The sequence below is a fragment of the Meriones unguiculatus genome, chromosome 7 (genome assembly GCF_030254825.1).
Source record: "Meriones unguiculatus strain TT.TT164.6M chromosome 7, Bangor_MerUng_6.1, whole genome shotgun sequence".
Lineage (NCBI taxonomy): Eukaryota > Metazoa > Chordata > Mammalia > Rodentia > Muridae > Meriones > Meriones unguiculatus.
The window spans coordinates 12,168,932-12,194,122 of NC_083355.1; the positions used below are offsets into that span (position 1 = coordinate 12,168,932).

Sequence of the window (25,191 nt, forward strand, 5' to 3'; positions counted from 1 at the left end):
AATATATAGCAAGGTAAGAACTGAATTCCAGAAAGGGAGCAGAGACAATAGAGAGAAGGGAAGGGAGAAGAAAGAAAAGAGGTATGATCTAAAAGAGAAGGCATTAGGAGAAGAAGGGAGACAGAGAGAAGGGAAGATGAGGAGCAACGAGCAAGAGGAGGGAAAGGGTGGGGAGAAGACAGTGAGATAGAGAAATTGAGAAGTAGACAAACACAGTCTTACACATATGGAAACTTAAACATGGTTTTACATTCTTTATGGGTGGGAAAGGAAACCATGAAGGAAATTATGAACTATGCACATTTGATGTGATTTGTGTGATCCCCTCTGGTAGCACAGTGAAAGCTAGGTAGTGGTTTCCACAACCAAGGTTGAAGATTAGCTCTGATTGTCATTGCTGTTGACACAGAGGCCTTCTCCCCTCTCAGATGTGAACAGGAAACAGTCTTCAGAACATCACATGCTTCTGACTCAGAAGAGTGTGCAAACAAAAGCAGGGCTGTGCGTTAGTGGCACATCCATTCTTCAGTCAACCCAGGAAAACACTTCCCTCAGATGTCACGGGCTGTGGAACACGGGGTGGGGAATGTGCAGCAGTTGCACAGAGCTGACAGCTGTTTTCTAGTGCCTGCTCTGTGGAATCCCAGGGCTGACGGTGCCAACATCCTTCCCATAACATCATAATGTCAACATTCCAAAGGAGTCCAGGGCCTTGGAGTCAGGATCTAGGATGCCAGAGAAAGGATGGAGAGAAATCCCCACAAATCCTGGGGTTTTGTATAAAGGCAACGGCTAAGAATTAAGGAAATACTAAAACCCCTGCCACCATTGTTGAGTCTTGACACCATCCTAAAAATGTCCCATTTCAATAATTGGAAGAGCACCCAAACGAGCCAAAGCTTTCTGTCACCCGACAACATCAGGTAAGTGCACCTCTCTCTCTTTCCCTTTGTGTTGACAGGGTTGAGGAAAGGATCTGGGTATCACAGACTTCATGAGGCAGGTGTTTGGTCAGTCAGCCAATATCTTTAACACAGGCAAAGATAACACATTCCTAAAAGGATGCTTTTGTTTTGTAGATAGGTACTTTTCTCTTTATATTAATTTCTCTTAATGCCATTGTATTGAAAATTACTTGATAAGTAAAAGCAGTGATTATGTTAGAGAAAAGCTAGTTGTCACACTTATTATATGACTCCATGGCTCAAAATGAAGGTCCATGAAGGAATCAACCTTGTGGGAGAATCCAAAAAAAGAACCAACACAAAACACTCAGACATTTTCTAAGAAGATGAAATTCATTATAATTGTTTTGTAGATGATGTCTCACTACGTAGTTTTATCTAGCCTAGAATTCATGATGTAGACCAGAACAGCCTAGAACTAACAAAGATTCTCCTGCCTCTGCCTCATGAACACTGGAATTAGAGGCATGTGCCACAACACCTGCTTCATTATTTCTTTTTAAAGTCATTATTCTCCTCCTCTGGAGCCTCCATCTATCCGAAGGGCAGAGAAGAATGGAAATTGTCAACAGAGGTTTATTTCTGCTGCCCCTGTTAGAAACAGGTCACTCTGAGAAAAACTCAATTTCATCAAGAAAATAACCACTAAATTCAAAGGATGAAACGTTCCCTCTCAGAAGCCCCTTTGGCCATTCCTCTTTTCTAAACACAAGCAGAGGAATAAACAACTAAAGGAAATTTCCAGATGATAGGAAAAGGAGCTAAAAAGTGCTTCTTAGTGAAAAAAGTAGAAGAGTGATTTTGGGTAGGTATGACCAGTCACCGAGAAAAGATTGCAAGCTCCCTACTGTACCAGCTGGAGAAGAAAGTAGAAATGTCCTGTGGCGAAGGTCCTTGGAGCCTTTGGTGTCCCTGGCTACAGATTGCCCTTTTCCCTAGGTATCTGACTAGTGTTTGCTGGAGTTTAGCTGATGCCCCAGTCTTTTGTGGAGTTTCCTGCTGCCATCTGCTGCTGAAGCCCAAAGTCCCAAAGTGATGTGGTTGTCACATCACTAGGGCTCTTGCCCTCTGTGCCCTCTTGCTTCCTGGACATTGTCCCAAGCCTGTGTCAAGACAGTGTTGTCCCCAGCACATTGGTGACCTATTACTGAAATAGGAGACCCAGACCATGAGAAAATGCTCTTGGCCATGGTGGACATGGTAGGGATGCTAGGAGGAGTTGTCTCCCCCTCATCTGGGGTCCTTGAGTTTCTAATGTGTCATCAATCCCTGTCCCAAGTTTGCTTACATCTGGTAGAGTGGGGAATCTCATAGTCATTCCTCAATGACCAGTTGTACCCTCTCAGAATCTCTCTGCTTCCTCTCTCCTTCCTGGCTAATGGTTTCCATTTCTTCTTCCTGTAATCCTCCCATTAGTCATTCTCTGCTTGCTCTATAAGGTGGCATTGATCCCACATGATCTAGCTGGACTCCTTACATATTTAAGTCCTTTAGATGTTTGGAAAACCATTTTCTTTCTCATAGAGGCTTGTTTCTGGAATGATAACTTTCCATGAACTGAAAATATCATCTTGAGATTTAGAACATTAAACTTGACTCCTTTTCTTTTCACTTTCTACTTTCATCATCCTAATTTTTCTCCAATCTGTCTGGACACTTCATCACTTTTCATTTACTCAAAATAGGATAATTCATACCAGTTGGGATAGGGCACAGCTGTAATCCACTTATAATCCTAGTACTTGGGAAGTTGAGGCAAATGGGATCATGGGTTCAAAGACAAGCAGGGCCATGAAAAAAAAAGAGGAGTAAGGAAGGAAGAAAGGATAAGGATATGGAAAGGAAGAAGAAAGTGAGAAGAGAAGGAAAGGGAAATTTGAGGAAGAAGACAAGTTAAGATAAATCAAAACAAGATACCATAGAAATGTAGGAATTCTGTAAGAAACTGATTGACCATGTAATTGCTACCAGTCCAAGGTCCAAGGTCTGATGAACTCAGGAAATGGGCATGAAACTCAGGAGAGAATATGCAAAGAATGAAAACCTTCAGTTAAGGTCTTAAGGACTTAAGCCCTCTTCTCAGGGAAGGAGATTAAATACTGGCATCATTGCCCTGTTTTCTTTTAATCTCCCACTGGAGTGGACCATTGACCTAACTTAGCTGGTTGCTAGAGACAAGCCAGTGTTCATCTATGTATGTACAGTTGTCTGAGGGAGACTGTTTCATGCATAGATGCTCAAGACCCTCATACATATGGTGTAGCACTTCATTTTTGTGAGTATGACAATCATTACAGAAGCCAGGCTGAATAACTGTGATATTGGTCAGTCTACCTGAATAAGATATCTTAGCAGCCCCCCCCCCATGTAGCTCAGGAAATATTTCATAAGAGGGGACAGAAAGGTGGTAAGAGTTAGAGATTAGGGAGGGCTTCTGAGAAGTGATGTCTCTGGACACATCAGAGCCATTGTATTCACAAGGTCACAGCAGCCATGGCTACTGGCATAAGATCTACATAAGATCAAGCCCACCAGTGTTCTAACATAGAGGGAGAGGGGCTCATGAAGACAGCTGAGAAGCTTTGGCAGTTGAAGCCTGCTAGGAGAGAAAGGGTCACTTTTCCTCAGGGAAGTGGCCTTTGCTGGGTTGCCCAAGGTCTAGTGGATGGCCCAACACCAATGCATACAAGGACAGTACTGACTAGATTCAATGGGTAATCATAAAGTTGGGAGAGGAGTGTGGTGGGGGATCTGGGTAGAGATGGAGCAGGGAGGGGGTGGATATGGGAGTTGGTATGATCAAAACATTTGAATGCACATATGAAATCATCAAAGAATGATTTAAAAACAGGGGAGAACACCTAGGGTAGCATTTTCATACCACCAGTACACACTCAATCACCCTGATACAATGGAAATCAGTGTTTAGGAGATAAGGGCATGGAACGTAAGTCTGCCCGTGTACAGGGCCGACACATTTCCTTTTCCTCTGAAGTCTTTCCATCCACAGCCATTTGAACCTATGCTTGCAGAACCCTTGGATGTGGAGAGAATTGTCTGGGGGTTAAACAGTGCATTACAACCACCCAGCATACCTCAGCAAATAGCAGCTCCATGTACCCAGTCATGTGCGTGAAACTTAAGGGAATCTGTGTGCGTGAGTGCATGTGTGTATGTGTGTTGTGTTGTATACATGTGTGCAGGTTTAGTTGTGTGTCCACACGCAGGTGTATGTACCCATATATACATGTGGAGGCCAAAAGCCAATGTCAGATGTCCACTCTGGGTTGTTGTTGTTGTTTTGTTTTGTTTTGTTTATTTTGTTTTGTTTTTTTAATTCTCCACCTGATTTTTAAAGATAGCTTCTCACTGAACCCTTATCAGATTCACTGAGAATAGGCTGGCCAGTGGGCTCTGGAGATCCACTTACCCCCATCTGTGGGACTATAGGGAAGATCCAAACTCAGACCCTCATGCCTCCTGGCAAGCACTTTACCTTCTGCCCCATCTCTGCCTCCCCTCCTTAATTCCTCACTGTCTTACCCCATTGAACCACCAGGAAATCTTGTCAAAACCACTTCCAAACTCGCAAAGTTGCCAGCACCTCCCTCTGTGTTGACTAGACTATCCAGCCCAGGCATAGTGGGCTTCCTCCCACGGGAGAATGCTGTCCCCACTTCTCCAAGAACTCTTAACGATGAGGTCGTTAGGAAGTTCGCTTTGATGCCCACCACATAGCAGAGCTTTCTGATGGCAAGAATGGTAGCCTCGGTTTCCTCCTGGCAGACCTGTTTATGTTAATGCTACCATCATAAGAGCCTTCTGGGGGCAGGGGACAACATTACCATCCCCAGGTTACAGATAGGACAACCAAGGCTAAAAAAAGCTCAAGAGCCAAGGAGATTCTGAAGGAATATGACTACAAACTGGTCTAAGACTGACAGCAGATTGTCTGAGTCAGGTATGGAGCTGAGGGTAGAAGAGAAACATGGGGGAAATGGCCTTCAGAGTCATGGCTGAGAGTGGCTGCTGGAGATGGGGGTGTGGCTGTGTTCTGGCTCTAACAGTCTACACTGTATACAAGAGGGCCCACTTGGCCATTGAAATTTTCCTTATTTGTATGTGTATGTGTGTGTATGTCTCTGTGTACATGAGGATTACACTCACATGTGCTTATGTACCTTTGGAGGCCAGAGGACAGTCTCTAGTACCATCCTTCAGGTGCCATTTATTTTTATTTATGGAACACCAGCCTGGAACTTGCCAAGTAGGGTAGGGTGGCTGACCAGAGAGCCTCAGGGATCTGCCTCACTTGGAATCAAACTCAGGTTCTCTCGGGCTTGCAAGGCAAGCACTTTACCAACTAAGTTATCTCTCAAGCTCCCCCATCCACCCCACCCCAACCTCTCTCTGATAGCATCTTCCTAGGGTGCCCAACTATAGCCTCAAACTCAGGCTATTCCTGGCTCAGTCTCCTGACTCTCCTGGGTGCTGGTATTAACAAGCACACTTCATGCCATGCCGGTAATACACCCAACTGTCCATGCCCATCCACCCTTAATTGTTCAAGTTTGTAATTGAACTTGAAAACTGAATGAGTACAACATACCAGGAGTCTGCAGTTTACAACTGTTGCTGGCCTGTAGTAGAGTGTCTCAACCATCGCTTCTACAGCCTCCACGCATGACATCAGGGCTACCGATAGTCCTTCCAGGGTTCCAAACCTAGAATGTATTTCCTGTCAAACTGACAGCCATGTTTGCAAGCTCAGTCATGATAATATGATGGACATAATAGACCTGGTGGTTCCCAGCATGAATTAAGTAGTATGCTAAGCGCTTTGCGTGCTTTACAGCAACCACCCTTCTCCACATCCCTGCAATTTGCGTATCTATAATTATCCACACTTTGATAATGACAACATGGGTTCAAAGGCATGAATTCACAAGCCTAAAGTTACAAAGTAGGAAGCAGCAGAGCTAAGCACTGAACCCAGGCTCACTCCCAGACTTATGTGTATTACATCAATCATAGAGAGCAGAGCCCTGCACAGCACTGAGATTCTAAATGCACAAGCCAGAAACCCCTCACAACAAGCCATTCTTCCAGGTCAGGTGCCTTGCTCTCTGTACTCCCCAAAATTATGCATTCTGCTCTGCCAACCGCTAACCGACTATCCAATTATTGTGCTTCCTAGAAGCACCGAGAGCACTGTCGGAACAGCAAACAGAAGCAGAGATAAGCAAGGGGAGCACAGGACAGTGAGTCCTCGGAAGTGGTCAGCCTGGCGGAAAAGCAAACAGGCCTGTGAAATCTAATCAGAAGCAGCTCCAATGAAGAATGCTATGAAGGGCTTCAGAGCTTTTGCCTTTTGTTTCAATACTTGGTTTAGAAAGAAAATGTTCACTTTGAAGAGTAGGGTTTTTTTTAAAAATCTGAACTACGTGTCCTGAATCTCCAAGAACAATGCTATATATGTGGATTGTGTCATCTATGAATATCAAGCACTCTCTGCCTTTTACTTATTACCTTTTATTACTTTTTTTATTTGGTGGGGAGAGAGAGGTGGAGAGAGAGGGAGAGGAGGAGGGGAAAGAGGAGGAGAGAATCTGCTCTCTCCTTCCACCATATGGTTCCCAGGATTCAAGCTCAGGTCCTGAGACTTAGCAGCAAGCACCTTTATGCACTGAGCCATCTCGCCAGCTCACTTTCTTCTCTTTTGAATCACCATTCTTTTTCTTTCTAGATGATCTGTGCATCTTTTTCAGCACAGCTTTCACTCTTGCTGTACCTGCATGCCCTCAAGCATGTTTAGTTCAAAAGCAGTAACAAGATCTGACCAGGCAAGCTGCAAGAAGAAGACACCTGTGATTGCACACTTCCACCTGCTACATTATTTGCTAAATATGGTCAATCCTTGGACCCTCTAATGCCCCCGATTAGGGGTCTCAAACTCTATGGCCTGTTCTTTGAATACTTCTGCATTGTTTTGAGAGTCCCAGCAATGAATGACAAAACTTGACATTCAAACGGCGTGTTGCCAAAAGGTTTCAAGTCTTCACTAGCAACAGGTTTCTCTAACTTCTGAGCTCACCTTCCTGTGAAAACCCTTCTTTTCTAAGATTTCTCCATTAGCCAGTAACACCAACAACCCCCACTGCTCATTTCCAAACACTGGCAATGGGGCTGGGGAGGTGTCTCAGTGGTTAAAGTGCTTTCCATGCAAACATGAAGGTCTGAGTTTGGTCACCAGAACCCACATAAAAATTCTGGGTGTAGTGACATTTGCCAACAATCCCAATACTGGAACGTTCAAAATAGCAGGATCCCTAGGACTCACTGGTCAGCCAGTCTAGCTGAACTGGCAAGTTACCAGCCAGCAAGAGACCCTGTCTCAAAGGAACTGGGTAGAATCCCTGAAGCTGGCATAGGAAGTTGTCCTCTGGCTTCTAGACATACATGTATACACAGAGACTTGCACACCAGAACATACACATGAGCACACACATATGTGAAGAAATCCACTCATCTCTCCCTTGAGTCTTTCTTTCCCTGGACCCCTCAGTCCAACGCGTCAGGAAGTTTCATCAGTGCTACCTCCAAAGCCATCATCCATCCTCCCTTCTCCAACTCGTGTGACACTGGTCCTGTGCACTCTACTGAATCTCCCCACCTCTTCCTTCCTGTCTCATCCTTCTCCTCTTCAATCTGCTCTTCAATCTGCTCTTCAAAGATCGACCAGATTAATCTTCATAAAATGCAAATTCAGCCATGGCACTTTCCCCTTGGTTTCCATCGCTTTCAGAATAAGATCTAAGATCATAGCTATTACCCATAAGGCCTGTGTGCTTGGCTCTGGCCTCTCTTTAGCCCCATCTCATGCTACTTCCCATCTCAGCCCCTCAGACCACATGGCTTCTCTCTGTATCTCAAATGCTCTCAAACTCTGCTTCAAAGACTTTGTTTCCCCTGTGTGTGCTGTGCAATCCCCAGTTTCCATCTGGGGGGCTGCCTTGAGCTCCAGGGTCTCTATTCTAAATCCTGTTGCCAAAAGGTCTTTTCCAACCATCTGATTTCAGCTTCTCCCTCTGAAGTTTCTGTACTGATTTCTGGAACCTTCCATAAACTACAGTTACCTTCCTGGTTTTTTTTGTTTGTTTGCTTGCTTGTTTACTGACTTGGTCCTGCTGTACTTTTAGCATCTGGCATAGATCGTGGGGGCAGAACAGATAATTACAAAAAAAAAAAATAAGTAGGTAAAATAAATGTTATCGCATAGAGCCATCTTCAATAAAGCATGCATTAGAAAAATAAAGAAATATCACTTCTTTGTACATACAATGTACAAGAAAGCAGCCACATCAACTTGTAATAATAATAATAATTTTTAAAAGCTTATTGTTAAGATTCCAGAAGATGTTTTCTGATTACATTGGAAAGAGTGGTAATAAACATGTTTAATTCCAGAGAGATGAAAATCTGGCCACAACCTCTTAGTTACTGGATTTTGGGACTTTGGGAAATTATTATTTTCTCATCAATATTTTATGAGCATAATTTTTAAGTGTCAGTAGCTGCTCTCTGGAAGAGCCTCCCAGCTCCCCAGAAGCTCCTGGATGACTCCATTCCTCTTGACAAGGCCTGACTTAATTGAGTCCTGTGGGTTCAAATACATTTGCATATGTGCCTAATAAGGTAGATTGCCAATGCTTCACCGTAGCTTTGTAGACAAGAATCTCGCGGTGCATGGAGCGCTTTCGGAAGGGGCCACTGGAGAAATGCGTGATCACTTGTTTATTGAGTGTAGATTTCCTTAATGTGCCAAAATAGGCCTCAGGGTTGTCAGTTCAAATGTCACAGCTTGCTAGAAATGTTGAGGAGTCTATCGAGAGAGCACAGAGCATATGTTTTTCTAAGCTTAACAATTCTGTTTTTCCTTTGGAAAAAAAAATACCTAGCCTCCCACCACTGTGCATACAGGATTGCCTAAACCGGGTCTTTGGAGAGAAACAAGAGACACATCAGAAGGGAACATAGGCTTTGCAAACCGCAATGTCAGAAACCAAGTTCAAACTCATAAAAGAAAAGTGGTACAGATGTTTATATCTGCATGCTGGAGAAAACGGTCACATTCCTGTCCAGTATCCATGGATAGTCCAGAGACAGATGTGGACAGAAGGGACTATCCAGAAGTCTGTTATTTCTAAATCCTGTTGACCACATCCAGGATGATGGTGTTCAAATTTAGTTTCCTTGGTTGGGCAGAAAAGCGAATAATTAAATCCAAGAAATATATTGTCATTTATTATTCCTGCAGATGGACTAACCTCAAAACATCAAAGAAAACTTCTGAGCCTTGGCCCAATTAGGGAACACCCCGACTCAATCCTAAAAAACTCTAATCCCGGGCAAGCCTAGCCCCACCCAGACATCCTTGACCAATCCCAAGACAGTCTGAGTCAATCCCAGAACACCTTGACCCACTCCTAGAACAGCCTATCCAACCCCCAGACACCATTTGCCAGTGCTAAGACACTCTGACTCAACCCCAGGGCACCCTCCACCAATCCCAGACACAATCTTCTCAGACAGAAATGCATTCCTTTGACTTTTCTGGTCATGACTGTGGATTTGGGGTTGATCAAGAAAGCATAATGCAAGCCATGCCTGGTGGTTCAGGCCTGTAATCTCAGCTACTCAGGGGACTAAAGGAAGATGATTCCAAGTTCAATTGCCTGGATAAGTTAGCAAAACTCCAGTATCAAAAATGAAAATAGCGATTAAAAATGCTGCTTGGGGTTGGGAATTGGCTCTCTTAGTAGAATGCTTGCCTAGCAAACAAGATAAGCCTGGGTTCAGTGCTGAGTACCACAGTAATAGACATGGAAGCACATACATATAATCCTAGCACTTAGGAGGTAAAGTCAGGAAGACTGAAGGTTTGAGGTTATCCTCACATATATAGTGAGTGTGAGGCTTGCGGGTAGAAAACTTGCCTAGAATACTCTAAATCCTAAATTTAGTTCTCTTTTTCTCTCTGTCTGTGTGTCTCTGTCTCTCTCACACACACACACAAATACATACACACACACACACACACACACACGCGCGCATACCTCAACTCTCTCTCTCTCTCTCCTGTAGTTAATATTTTGGATCACTTATTTTGTTTCTCTCTACCCTCCCCCAATATGATCCCATCTGCCCATCACATAGTTTATCTACCTCATGCCAAGTACAACTCTCTATGACAAAGAAATACCTGTGCTCAAAGTAGGCAGAAGCAGAACCTCAGGGACCCTACAATCTCATAAAAGAGTAGACACGTGACCTGAGCATTAAGTGTGGCTGGTTGTTATGAAAGTGAATTTGCTCACAAGGCATTGATGCCCAGAGAAGAGACGGAGATAGGAATGGGAGGAATCATGGACAGTATACAAAGGAAGTGACCCCAGGTATTCCCAGGAGACTGAAAACGGGAATACAGTGGGCAGAAGGAAGGAGATTGCTGCGTTCTGGACAGAGCAAGAAACCTGAGCCAAGTCACGCAAGGCTCGGGAGTCTGAAACATCACTAGGAGTAACAAGGATGGAGATGTGAGCAGACTTGGATCAGAAAAAATGGTAGGACACTTGCTGAGTGAGATGATGGATGCTTTGGAGTCACTAAGAAGCCATGTTTGGAGATCTTTCCATCCACACTGAATAACTTTTCATGAAGTTAGGGCTCCCAGTTTAATCTCTTCCTCACTTGACCACACACTGGATGAATCATTTATAGGTCATTGGTTCATTCTCCTACTTTTCTCCACATTTAGGGTTCCTCAGGAGAGGAAAAAGGAGAATAAAAAGCATGAAGACCTTCCAGAAGGCCACCACGTACCCCAGGGTCAAATGCTCCAGGACACAGAGCACGACCATAGTGCTGGGAGCAAAAATAAAGAGGCGGGAGAAAATGAGGCTGCAGAGGAAGGACCCTTTCTCAGCAAAACAGAGCTACGAAAAGATGTGAAAGGTAAGAGCAGCCTACCTTTGGGTACTTGCAGGCATGGGGGTTTGCGGAACAGGACTCTGGATGTGGGGGCCCTGTCTAGGACAAGGGAAAAGTTGCTTATCATAAGATAAGACCAATCACATATAATATGTAGTAGTAGTAGTGTGTGTGTGTGTGTGTGTGTGTGTGTGTTGTAATAGCAAGTCTGCAGAAATACTACCATCCATGATGAAATTTTGGCTCAAAAACTCTACTTTTCATATTACTTAGTTGTAGAGGAATTTTAATTCAGAACATGGCTATTCTGACAAGAGATCACATCCAAAGACCTTCTAGGTCTGTGTGGTCTGGCTAGAATGCAAACATACCTTTAATCCAGGACACAGAGGTAAGCAGATCTGAGTTCAAGGCCAGCCTGGTATAGAGCAAGTTTCATGTAAAGAAAAGCTTCGGTCCAGGCATGGTAGAATACATGTTTAATTCCAAACAATGAAGAGAAAGTTAATTTGTAGGAGGAAACACCCATGTTTGAAAGTGGTGTGTAACTGAGTAGCAGAAAGAGGGATGAAGCAGAGAAAGAGTTGACAGAATAGGATACACCCAACTCTCAGGAGGGGAGGAAAGGGTTGCTACTGAAGAGGCAATGCAGAGAGAGAGGAAGCAGTTTTACAGGACAGTAGTAATAGAGAGACAGGTTGCAGAGAGAGAACTCAGGTAAAGACGAAATGAGCCAGATAATGAGAAGGAGCCAGGAGATTAGAGCAGATGGCTGGAGTTAGTTTGAGGCCAAGCAGAGCAATTCAGGGGCTGAGAGAGAGAGAAGCCATTCTGAATAAATCATCTGAGAGAGGAATTTGAACTAGAGCACCTGAGTTGAACCAGCCAGCCCAGAGTTCAGTAAGAACAAGTAAGGGTGAGCTTTTTAAAAAAATTCTTTATTAATTACACTTTATTCACTTTGTATCCCTCCTGTGGTTCCCTCCCTCCTCCCATCCCAATACCTCCCTTCCTCCACCCTTTGCATACAGCCCCCCCCCCAAGTCCACTGATAGGGGAGGTCTTCTTTTCCTTCCTTCTGACCCTAGTCAATTAGGTCTCATCAGGAGTGGCTGCATTGTCTTCTTCTGTGGCCTGGTAATGCTTCTTCCCCCCCAGGGGGAGGTAATTAAAGAGCAGGACAATCGGTTCATGTCAGAGACAGTCCCTGTTCCTATTACAATGGAACCCACTTGGATACTGAACTGCCATGGGCTACATCTGTGCAGGGGTCTTAGGTTATTCTTGGTTGGAGTATCAGTCTCAGGAAAGACCCCAGTGCTTAGATTTTTTGGTTCTGTTGCTCTCCTTGTGGAGTTCCTGTCCTCTCCAGATCTTACTGTTTCCCACTTCTTTCCTAAGATTCCCTGCACTCTGCCCAAAGGTTGCCCATAAATCTCAGCATCTGCATTGATAGTCTGCAGGACAGAGCCTTTCAGAGGTCCTCTGTGTCAGGCTCCTGACTTGTTCCCTCTTTTCTCCATCGTCTGATGTCCAGCCTCTTTGCCTTTCTGGATAGGAATTGACCATTTTAGCAAGAGTCCTCCCTCTTGATTAGTTTCTTTAGGTGTACAGATTTTAGTAGGTTTATCCTATATTATATGTCTATATGAGTGAGTATATACCGTGTGCATCTTTCTGCTTCTGGGGTAGCTCACTCAGGATGATCTTTTCCAGATTCCACCATTTACCTGCAAATTTCATGATTTCCTTGTTTTTTATTGCTGAGTAATATTCCATTGTGTAGATGTACCACAATTTCTGTATTCATTCCTCAAACTGAGGGGCATCTGGGCTGTTTCCAGCTTCTGGCTATTACAAATAAGGCTGCTACAAACATGGTTGAGCAAATGTCCTTATTGGGTACTTGAGACAGCAGGATCTTGAGGAAGCACTATTCCTAGTTGTCTGAGAAAGCACCAGATTGCTTTCCAGAGTTGTTGTACAAGTTTACATTCCCACCAGCAGTGGAGGAGAGTTCCCCTTTCTCCACAACCTCTCCAGGTGCCTTGTCTCTTGAGTTTTTGATCTTAGCCATTCTGATGGGTGTAAGATGAAATCTTAGGGTCGTTTTGATTTGCATTTCCCTGATGGCTAATGAGGCTGAACATTTCTTTAAGTGTTTCTCTGCCATTCGATATTCCTCTATTGAGAATTCTCTTTTTAGCTCTGTACTCCATTTTTAAATTGGATTACTTGAATTTTTTTTTTTTTTTTTTTTTTTTTTTTTGCTGTTTAAGTTTTTTAGTTCTTTATATATACTGGATATTAGTCCTCTGTCAGATATAGGGTTGGTGAAGATCCTTTCCCTGTCTGTAGGCTGTTATATTGTTCTGACAACAGTGTCCTTTGCTTTATAGAAGCTTTTCAGTTTCATGAGGTCCTATTTATTGATTGTTGCTCTTAGAGCCTGTGCTGTTGGTGTTCTGTTCAGGAAGTTGTCTCCTGTGCCAATGAGTTCAAGGTTCTTCCCCACTTTTTCTTCTAAGCAGTTTAGTGTGTCTGGTTTTATGTTGAGGTCTTTGATCTACTTGGACTTTAGTTTCATGCAGGGTGATAAGTATGGATCTATTTGCATTTTTCTGTATGTAGCCATCCAGTTAGACCAGCACCATTTGTTGAAGATGCTGTCTTTTTTTCCATTGAATGGCATCTTTGTCAAAAATCAGGTGTCCATAAGTGTGTGGGTTTATGTCAGGGTCTTCTATTCGATTCCATTGATCCACCAGCCTGTTTCTATGCCAGTACCATGCAGTTTTTAGTATTGTTGCTCTATAGTACAGCTTGAGATCAGAGATGGAGATACCTCCCAAAGATCTTTTACTGTAGAGAATTGTTTTAGCAATTCTGGGTTTCTTATTGTTCCATATGAAGGTGAGAATTTTTCTTTCAAGGTCTGTAAAAAATTGTGTTGGTAATTTGATGGGTTTCATTGAATCTGTAGATTTCTTTTGGCAAAATGGCCATTTTTACTATATTAATCCTGCCAAGCCATGAGCATGGGAGATCTTTCCATCTTCTGATATCTTCTTCTAATTCTTTCTTCAGAGACTTGAAATTTTTTTCATACAAGTCTTTGACTTGCTTGGTTAGGTTCACACCATAAAGGGTGAGCTTTTTAAGTGGTAAGTCTCAGAGGCTGAAAACATTCTAGCCCTAGGTTAGATTGTACAGAGGCTAGAAGCTTCCAGGACGAGGCCTAGAATAGCAGACAGAAGCAATAATCCTCTGAAACAACAACAGTTGAATAAAAGCTCTTTTTACACTTAATTTTTTTCATTGTTATGACAAAATATCTAACATGAACAACAAACATAAGAATAGAAATGTTTGCCAATATATTATCTTTAAATGTAATTTTATTATTTGTGTATCTCATATAGTGTATCTTCACTTCATCATGTTCATCCCCACTTCTCTCCCTAACTCTTCCCAGATTTACTATTCCCAAATGTGTGTCCTCTTAAAAAAATAATCCATTGAGGCAATTTGTGTGGTCTATCTACTCTTTGGTGTGCAGTCACCCAATGGAGCATGGTCAACTTGCCTGAGGTCACATCCTTAAAGAGAACTAACTCTTTCCAGAAGCTATGGATTGCCAATAGCTCCTGAGCTAGGGGTGGGATTTTGTACACCTCCCCATTCCATGCAGAGATTTTTTTTTTTTTTCTGTTTGGGGTTTGCACAGGTCTTATGCATTCCGTCACAGCTACTGTGGACTCAGATGTGAAACTTTCCTGTTGTGTCTGGAAAACACTCTTTCCATCTAACCATCCACTGCCTATCACTCTTAGAACCTTCCTCTCCCTTCTTCTACAGTGATCCTCGAGCCTTGGGAGGAGGTATGTAATATAGATGTTCATTTAGGGCTGAGTTCCCCAGAGACTCTTATCCTGTGAACATTGACCAGTTATAAGTTTATGTGTTGATCACCATCTACTACAGAAAGAAACTTCTCTGATGAGGGTTTATAGATGCAATAATCTATGGATATGGTGCTAAGTCGTTACGAGTTGGTTTAATATTATGTCCACTTAGTAGAATAGTAGTAGTACATTCTCTGTGAGGGCCTATTACTTGTATAGACACAGGTTCTTGGCCTGATAATGGTGCTTACCAGTATGAGTTTCATTTTGTAAAGTGGGACTTAAATCCGATGTGAAAGTGGCTGGACACTCCTATGATATTCGTGTTACTATTGCACCAACGGATATGTCTTATCAGGCCAGTTATTGTAGCTCATAGAATTCACAGCTTGTAAGACTGTTGTCTAATCTCTCCTCGGGATCATGATTAGCATCTTTCAGTACTATAAAAGTTAGCTAACAGGGGTGAAGCTTCCTCATCTCTTGACTGTACTGATAACGGTGCTAGGTTTTTGCAAGGCGGGCATTAACTCTCATGTCAGTGACACTGTTGTACCAGTGAGCATGTCTTGCCAGGATGGTTGTTTATATGGTCCACAGAGTTCACAGCTGGCCAAGCTTTTAGTTAATTAAAACAAATTCTCAAGAAAAGGATCTGATGGAAGAATGTGGAGCATGGGCTTTGGGGATACTTTGGCTCTGGCAAGGTGCCCACATCTCTTTGTCCCTTAGTTTGCTTTTACATGTATAGAGTTGAGTACTCCATGCTTAAGGGAGCCTCCAAATCCACTGGGGTTCATACCTGAATCCCAGAAACGGTCCCACAGAAAGAATAGCAACTAGCCCTTGAGAGTTCTCTTTAAGTGTGAAGAGCAAACCTTACCCAGTGCCAACAGCAGGTATCCTCAGAGGCACAGTAGGGGTACTGCAATGGATGCACAGAATGGCAGCTGAGATGGAGCCACGTCACAGCCCTTCCTTTCTACCCTTGCAAATTCTTTTTTTTTTTCTTTTTAATGAAGGGGATTTTTATTCACGTATTTATTTTTGAGACAGTGCTCTATATTTATTTTTGTTTGTTTTCTTATTCACTTACATATTTATGGACACAGTGTCCTCTTCCACAGACTAACCTTTCATTCCCTATGTAACAAAGGATGTCCTTGAACTTCAGATCCTCCTGCTCCCACTTCTGGGGTGACAGCTATGTACCACCAGATCAAGTTTACACTGAGGAGCAAACCTGGGCCTTTCTGCACCCTAGGCAAGCACTCTCGCCACTGAATTGCCAGGTGATCTGCACCCCAGTTCTTCTGGCAGATTCTCCTTTCTCCTCTTTTTTTTTCCCTTCCTCTCAGACTGTTACCTACCCACAGAATTACTTTAGCACCAAAGGTGAGGTATTTTGATCCCGAAGGTACCCACCTGGTCCAATCTGAGAGAGCTTGAGGGAGACAAGTTGTCTTTACCTTTTCATGTCTTTCTCTAGCATCAAACTCTGCAAATGCATGATGGGTCTGCTAAGTGGGCTGCAAGGACAGAGGGACAATCCAGAAGGTGTTTTTAAGGTACATAGCTGTCTGTGACCCTCATTTACAATCTGGAAAACAGAGGCCTCCTGGTCATGAATATGGAGCTATTAGAGCTAATGAGATTGACAAAATGTATTTGCCAAATTCTCCCAGTGACCTCCAGTGGCCCAGTCACACAGAGTCTAGAATAGGTTTTATTTTATGAGAACGCTAAATGCTCTCTGAAAAGGTACAGTTTTGGCCCCCAGAAAATTCCTCCTACAGTGACATTCCAGTCCATTAGAGTTATGATCACATGAACACTGATAAGGAAGAACTTAGAAAACAGATCACTGGCAAAGCCTGCCTTATTTCATGGTCCTCATGAAGAACTGTAAGGGAAGCAAACAAGAGTGATGGCTTGAGGCAAAGGTGAAAGGAAAGGGAGGGGAGACCCTTTATCTTGGAATAAATGTTTTGGCTTTAAAGTGAAGAAAGTGAGAAATCATCAGCGCTTTAAAGAAGATGCTCACTTCAGAGGTTGTACCCATATCCTGTTAGTCTCCTTCTAAGAGTCTCCCATGATTCCCCAGTCTTCCAGGATACCATGCACATCTATTGACTCTCTCACAGCTTTTCTGCCTTCTCAGTAAATCTTTATCTCCAACTCTGTTTAGAAACCAAGGTCCCTCTAGATTTCTTACCTCTATTATGGGCATCATTTAAATAGTCAACTGAGTGATGGGAACTTCAGGCAGAGCTTCAGATGGAAGCCACATTCTGTGTTTCACTCAGCAAATACTTGCTGAGCACCCACGGTGCATCAGGCACTGTTTCGAGAACTGAAAACATTCTGGAGAATAAAACCAATTAAAATGGTCAAAGACTTGAAGATAATGCATTATCCAGTCTCTACATCATCCCTGTCTTTGTAGAGACCAGTTCCGTGGATGGGGGTTTGAGCATCCTTCCTATCCACAGGTGGTCCCATCTGGATCAATAAATCTTCTCAGGCAACTGTCACTCCCACCCTAGGAAAGGAGTGTTTGGGGAACTTTTATCCTTGAGCCTGAGTTCAGAATCCACTCACTATACCCCTTTCAAAGCTGTGTGTTTCTTATTTTTCTCCCACATGAAAGTAATTAGAATCTTCTTCCATCTGGGGGTATCCTCCCACTTCTGATCCAAAATGTTCAGGAAATTACAAAGCAAGTTTCCTACAGTTGCTCTTGCCAGAGTCAGGCAGGTTTCCATGTCTCCCAACTTGCTCTCCCTTCATCTTCCACGTCTGACATACTGTGGAGGAAGACAAGTGGAGAAGGCCACTCATATGGGTGGCCTTGCTGGCTCTAAGACCAATGAGCTGTAGAAATAAGACTGGCTTTCGTTGACTGATGAGTTACCTACAGAAATGTTAGTATTTCAAATGAAATTGGAGTGTGTGTGTGTGTGTGTGTGTGTGTGTGTGTGTGTGTGTGACTGAGACAGAGTCAGGCATGATTGAAAAAGAAATGGGTTTGCTTGGAAATGTGTAGTTTCCACAGTAATTTTGGGGATCTAATGGCAGAGATGACAGATTGAAGAGTCTTCTGTCCTCCCTCATCCCAGAGCTGGGTATTGGACGCAACTGAAACCATAACCTTAGCTTAGATTGTTTCTGCTTGAGTGTATCAAGGAAAACTTTGGCAACTGCAGATCAAAAGAGCCTGCTTCCATTTATCCAGACTCGGGGAAAAACTCGTCTTTCAGACCAATATTGTGTAATTGCACATCCTGTTGGAACATGCTCACTCTAAGGCTGGGTCGTTTAGCAGAGCATGACTGTTTTTCTGGAAGGAGCAGATCATTGGGAAAAAAGGGGAGGGCGGGTAGACAGCTCCAAGACTCAGGGAGAGTGAACACTCCTCCATAAGCATGCTGTGTGGTGTTGGGTAATTTGCCTCTGATCTCGGGAGCCTTGTCTTCTGTGATACAAACTGGAGTTTTCATACACCAGTTTCTCTCTGTTTCCTGGTCCCTGAGATGTGAGGCGTGCCAGACACACACTCCTGAACTCAGAACTCCATCATGCCTTCCCCGCTATAGTGGACTGTACACTTCAAACCTGTGAGCCAAAATAAGTCCTTCCTCCCTTCAGCTCTGGTAGGTTCTGTTACAATGACAAGGAGCAAAACTAATATAGTCCTTCATGGAGGATATAGGAATAAGGTTTTTCCTTAAATCTAAATCCAAACCCACCTCCCAGGAGTTTCCATTATCAGCCTCATATACCACTTGTATAGAACCAGATGAGCACACCCCATAATACATGAAATTTTAAAACAGCTGCATGTCCCCAACTGGGTCCATCCTTCTTAAAGACAGTTGGTTCCTCCTCTATGACCGTGGCACTAAAGGACAGATAAGTTTTATTTTCCTCTACCCTCTTCACCATACTCCACTAATGAGCCACATTTGCTCAGGTGCCTCCTGCAGCCAACACTGGAGATGACTTCAGAGACTGTGCTGTGACTGGGATGGGAGAGAATGACCCATCTCCTTGTTCCCGCTCCTTCATCTCCTGACTTAGAACACTGCTTTGCTGGCAGACAGGCTGTTTCTTCTCAGAGCCTTTTACAAAAGGCAACATGTTCTTGGGTGTGCTGTGGCTCTGACGAGGCCATACTTGTTAATGCTTGTTCTGTGACTTGTAAGTCAGTTGAATTCCATCTGGGGCGCACTGACACCTCACCCCACACTATATCGATACCCTTCAGGAGTCTGTACTGAGAAAGGGAGGTGCTTGTCTCTTTCTTACATCCAGTAAAGCTCTAAGGAGGAACCGTTCAACTATCAAAATATATGAACTAGTCTTTGCACTTTGTCATTTTTTTAATTCTTTAAAAAAATAACACATCACAAACAGAAAGAGAAAACATATTCGCTGAATTTGACAAGATACTTAGAACAATGTATACAAGGCTGACAGGTGTCTCCATGTTGCCATCAGAGACCCAAGCTTTCCGTGGCTTTCTTCTTCACATCCACAAGATGGATGCTCACCTCTGAGGTACATCACATACACATTCAAGGCTGGAAAAGGACAGACAGACACTGGAAAATGAAATGGGCCTATTCTAGCTATGTACTAGAAAATAATAGCTTCCCAAGGCACTCTTCCCCACACCAGACTTTTCTTGCACTCTAGCCAGAACTACGTCACAGGATTATCCCAACTGCAAAGCAATGCAATGGCTTCATATAGAGAGCACTCACTTTATGACATAGTCAAGATCAAGAATGATAGAACAGGTGATGAGAATCAGAGCTGACCAAGTGTTATTATTCCTGATTCATTAAAAAGAAAGATCCATTAAGCCAAGAGACCTTTCCAAGCTCACAGGCAGCCACAGAGCAGAGCTCTCTCAGCTTTCCAGTGCCTCATACTGTGGTGTTGTGTGGGACAACCATGGCCTTGCGTGAGGTAGCAGTTAGACTCAACCATAGAAACACATCTGCTCACAAATGTTGCTTCTCAATTCCTGGAACAACCAGCATCCCGCAAAGACAGTCCAGACAGTAACCAAATCCTTTAGTTCCCCCGACACTGCTACCGTGTGTGTGTGTGTGTGTGTGTGTGTGTGTGTGTGTGTGTGTGTGGTCTGTGTTGAGTTGGCAGCTCTTTCTTCTACTTCCAACTCATTTCACGAAACAGCAGGGTTTAGAATCAGCCTTGGTTTGTCCTGGTTTATATTTTCCAAAAAAACAAGAGGGTTGGTGCCAATGAGCCTTCTCCTGGAGGCTGATGGCGGAGTGGTGGTTAACAACATACTGCAGGAAATGTAGAGGCTTGCCTCCCAGCTCCATCAGCTTCCAATGCACATCTCTAGCCAAGTCCCTTAACCTCTCTGTGTTATTATCTCTCCACTGCTGTATCAGAGTCCTCTTTCCACAAAGCAAATGACCACACATCTGGTGGATTAAAACTACATATGCCAATTATGTCAGTTTTTATGGGTCAGGAAACTGGGCAGAGCTTAGCTGACTCCTTTCCTTGGCATCCACTGTGGCTCTGGGTTCTTGGCAAGGTCTTTGCAGACTTAGATCCCCCGGTAGTTTGTCTCTTGAAGGCTTTGAACCCAAGGCCATTTCTAAGGGACTCGTTGAATTAGGTCAGGCCTGCAAGATAAGCTCATTATTTGTTTGTTTTTATTCTGGGTATAAGTGTTTTGCCTGCATGTAGGCATGTGTACCATATGTGTTCCATGCCTGTTGAGACCAGAAAAAGACATCAGATCTTCTGGAACTAGAGTTCCAGATGGTTCTTAGCTACTGTGTGGGTTCTAGGAAACAAAGCTGTTTCCTCCGGAAAAGCAACAAGTGCTCTTAGCCACTGAGACATTTCTCCGGCCCCATAAGCTCTTTCTTGATCACTTTAGAGTCAGCTTATTAGGGTCTTTAACTAGGAGATTCCTTCATCTTTGCCATGTAGATAGTCATTAGAATGTTGGCTCACCACATTCACCAGCCCAGGTCACATCCAAGGAGATGGAGTGTTTAGGACATGCGCCATAGAGCATTAAAATTGTAGGCACCTTAGAATTCTACCTGTCACACCCTATATAACGAAGATTCAGGTCATGTCTCATATGGTCATTCTGAATACTCAAGCCACAGGGCAGGGTCCATGCCAGGAGCTAGGGAATCCAACAGTATTAACATAGACTCTATTTTAAAAGAAACCACGAGCCAGGCGTGGCAATGCATGCCTGTCATTCAGCACCTGGTAGGTAGACAAAAGAGGGTCAGATGCTCCAGGCCAACCTCGGGGACATGGAGAGTTTGAGGCCAGCCTGGGTTACATGAAACAGCAGTGAGAGTAACAATAACAAAATTAAATTAAAACATTAAAAAAATGCAGTGTTTCTCTGGCATTAATAGTTTTCCCCTGATGCAAAAGTTGGCAAGAACCATTAAAGCTTTAATACAACCAAATGACTTTGATATTTAAAAAAAATCAAAACAGTGTTTTCTTGTCATGTGGGAGCCACTGTCACAAATAAGAAGTGTTCGCACCAGTCAAATACTATAATCCATAGAGTTATCCTCTCCACCCTCAAAAGTCCCTGGTCAGCTCCTAGCTTGCAATCAGAGTACCATCTAGTTGGCTGCCAGAGTCTGATTCTAACTGGGCAGTATATGACCTCCTGCTTCCTGGCTGGAAATCACCTGGAAGCTTGTCCAAAGCACCACTCAGCCAAACTCAGGTGCAATGGACATGGGTGAACCTGGGCACTGGTCTTTTTGAAAGCTCCGTGAGAGGCTCCGTGAGAGGACCAAGAGTTGCTACTCTAGCCAGTGGGAGTTCAGTACCCCTGTCCTGAACACTAAAATCTCTCTAAAGGGTTGTGGAGATGGCTCAGCCCATAAAGAACTTGCCTTGGGAGAATGAAGACCCAAGTTCAATTCCCCCAGATCCCCCTCAGAAAGTGCTAGGTGTGGTGGTGCACACTGGGACTCCCCAGCACTGGGGAGGTGCAGACAGGAGGTTCTCTAACACTTGCCGACCAGCCAGCATAGCCTAACTGGTGAGCTCCAAGCAAATGAGAGACCCTGCCTCAAAGGTGATGGAGAGCCAGAGGTGACACACGGGAATGCCCTCTGGCCTCCACATACATGGGCATGGCAGCTTATGCAGGCATGTTAATGACTTTTTTTTTTTGTAGCCTTACTACACAGTGAGGCAATTTCTCAAAATAAATAAATAAATAGATAGATAGATAGATAGATAAATAAATAAATAAATAAATAAATAAATAAAAGAGGTGGGGGTGCAGCCTAGTGGTAGAGTACTTGCCAAGTGTGTATTAGGGCCTGAGTTCAATATTTAGTGTTATTTTTCTTTTTTAAAGAAGGAAAAGAATAGTTCGGTAGAAAGATATTTTTACTTTAAAGAGCTCAGAGTTAAGCAGGGAGGTGCCTTTTCTGTGCCCAAAGAGAAGTATTTTCAGCACCAAGGGCATGGGATTAATTTTGAGGTTATAAACAAATCTTTCAAAATTTTCCAGTTTTCTATGAGTGTGTGTTATCTCCGGGGTTTAATCACTTCCAGAGAATGGCCTCTCCGCATCTTTCCCTCATCCCTCCCCTTCCCCTGATCCCCCTAAAAATCATTAATAAAGAAGGAATTTTAAAATCACCCATATGTCCTGGTTATCTCACAAAAACAAAGAGCAACACGGCGTCCACCACTTCCTCTGCCCCTTCATCCCTTCACTCAAAAGTACATCCCGATCTGGGAGGTCTTGACCCTGTTGCCTGCTGAAGGGAGAGTCTCTGAGTCCAAGCGGTGCCAGTATCTACTGCCTGAGGAGGCTTTAGCAAAGCCCCAAGAGGCTGGATGCCACTCTTAAGATAACGGTGAGCCAGTGGAAGGCATTTTACATGGAAAGCCATGTATACTCTGGTACCAGCCATAGCACACACTTCTGCAAAGTCCCGAGAGGCAGCACAGGAGGCCAAGCTGCTGGAAGGAAAGCCGAGTTTCTGCTCAGACAACCCTCTTCACGGTCTTCACCCCATGTCCTTGTTTCTCAGACATTTATTGCGAATCCGTTAAATACCAGGCAGCCCACTAAACCATGGTGGCCCAACCATCACCTCACTCCCGCCAATGAAAATGCTCAGAGCTGGAGAGACGCCTGTCAACCAAGTGTGTGCTATGCAAGCGTGAGGACCTGAGTCTGATCCCCAGCACCTGTGTAATCCATGGCAGCATGCATCTAAAATTCCAACACTAGCAGGAGGAGGAGGATGGACTTTTGGAGTTCATAGGCCAGACAGCCTCGCCTAAACACAAAGGTAGACGGTACCCGAGCAACAACCCCTAAGAGTGACCGCCATCCCCCCCATGCACCTGCACACTTGTGAACACCCAGGAACATAGACCCAAAGGAAGGGTAAAAGAAAAAGACCGCTGCCGGCATTCCAGAGCCTCAAATGTTTTAGCAGACCCAGGAAGACCGATTCTGAGTCCTGTTTTTATACCTACTTTGGCATCTAAGGGGAACTGCTCTGTTGAAGCTTGCTTTCTCTGATTTTGAATCCTTTGAGAAATGCAAGGCCTCCACTCAGCCTGTAGAAGGTATTGAGGAAAGACATGGCACATGGCAGCCCTGGCCAGTGAAGCACACGGCAGCCCTGGCCCTCTACACCAGCAGCTCCTTCCGTGGAGGAAAAGGAAATTAATGAGCAACAGCTGAGAGCAGGGCTGGCCCAACAGAGGAAACACTGAGCGAAAATCTAAGGGATGAAATGACCTTCCTCACCCATTGGTGCTCATGAGTGGGAGAATAGATAATCCCCTCCTTCGTCCTTTGGGGCTAAAATACATCTAGGAAATTCAAAGCTGGCCAGCATGAGAAGGGTTGAGTATGGATCATGACAATGAGAGCATTCACTCTAGGATTTAGCATCCTTGATTCTGTCTTTAATGTGAAGGAGCTGGGGCTGGAGGGAGGGCTCAGTAGGTAAAATGTTTGCTTCGAAAACAAGAGGACTGGAACCTGCCTTCCCAGCACTCATGTAAAAGGTCAGGAACAGCAGCACGCCTCTATAATCCCAGCACTGCAGAGGCAGAGACTAGTGTATTCCTAGATGTTGCTGGCCAGCCACCCTAGCCTAATTGATGGATAATACCTGAGGAATCACAGCCAAAGTAGTCCTCTATGCATATCCACACACACAGGCACCTGCACACACACACACACACACACACTATATTAAGATCAAATATTTCTATCTACAAGAAAAGTCTTCTAGAAGCACAGCTATGTGCATGGACGTGTGTGCATGTGTGCGTGTGTGTGTGTGTGTGTGTGTGTGTGTGTGTCTATGGGTCTGTGTGTGTCTGTGTGCTCACATAAGCATGGGTGTAAAGGCCAGTGCATCTTCGTCAGTCACTCCTGACCTTATTTTGATGGAGTCTCTCACTGAACCCAGAGCTCACCCATACATCTAGTCTAGCTGGCCTGTGAGCCCCAAGAATCCCCCCTGTCTCTGCCTTCCCATCACTGGGATAACAGACTGTCACCACCACCACACCTGGCTTTTTAAATGCAGATTCTGGGATCAAACTTGGGTTCCTATGATTGCACAACAAACACATTTCCGACTGAACCGCCTACCTAGGCCCAACCAAAGCCGTATCTATGCTCCAATAGACATGCTGTGTAGCTGAAAACACAACACAACAAAACAAAGCCATGTGGCCCACGAATCCTAGGGTGTTTACCATCTGGCCTTTGAGAAGAAGGGTTACCAGCATCTGCATTACAGTAGGAGAATTCTGCATCCACGCAGCAAAGGGAAGGGTTTACACAATCGGCTCCTTAACTGACCTGATTGAACAACCATGCTTGAGCCCCAGTGATGTCCTCTCTCCAGGTAACTCCCCCCTGAATCCACTCAGCTCACAGAGCAGAGCTGCAGCAGAGCAGCTTCCTGATGAGGCACACTTTCAGAGCTTCCACAAAGGAGTCTCCAGGCATCACCTAGGACGCACAGGGCACCCTTTGTTAGCCAGAGTTCTCTAAAGGAGCAGTACCTGCATTAAAGAGGGGTTTATTAGCTTGGCTAAAGGACGTGGTTCCTTTCCGTCCAACAATGGCTGCCTCACACTGGAGATGGCAAGAGTGCAGCGGGTGTTCATGTCTCAGCAGTCCCAACAGGGCGCTGAAGGCCTGGAAGGGTCCCCGAAAAGCTACTGCTCTTCTGTCCAAGTCAGAATCCCAAAGAAGTTGGTTCTGATATCGATGAAGGATATCAGACCAAACCAGCTAG

At 44.1% G+C, this 25,191-nt stretch overlaps 1 protein-coding gene across 1 annotated transcript in view; it reads left to right on the plus strand.

Moving 5' to 3' along the window:
- Positions 1-725: 725 nt before the first annotated feature.
- LOC110561937 (uncharacterized) overlaps positions 726-25,191 on the plus strand; it is a 30,058-nt gene continuing 5,592 nt past the window's right edge. Inside the window, exons 1-2 of the mRNA XM_021658530.2 lie at positions 726-923; positions 10,783-10,979. Of these exons, the coding sequence (XP_021514205.1) occupies positions 856-923; positions 10,783-10,979 (265 nt within the window). The 5' untranslated portion in view covers positions 726-855. The remainder of the gene's footprint in view (positions 924-10,782; positions 10,980-25,191) is intronic.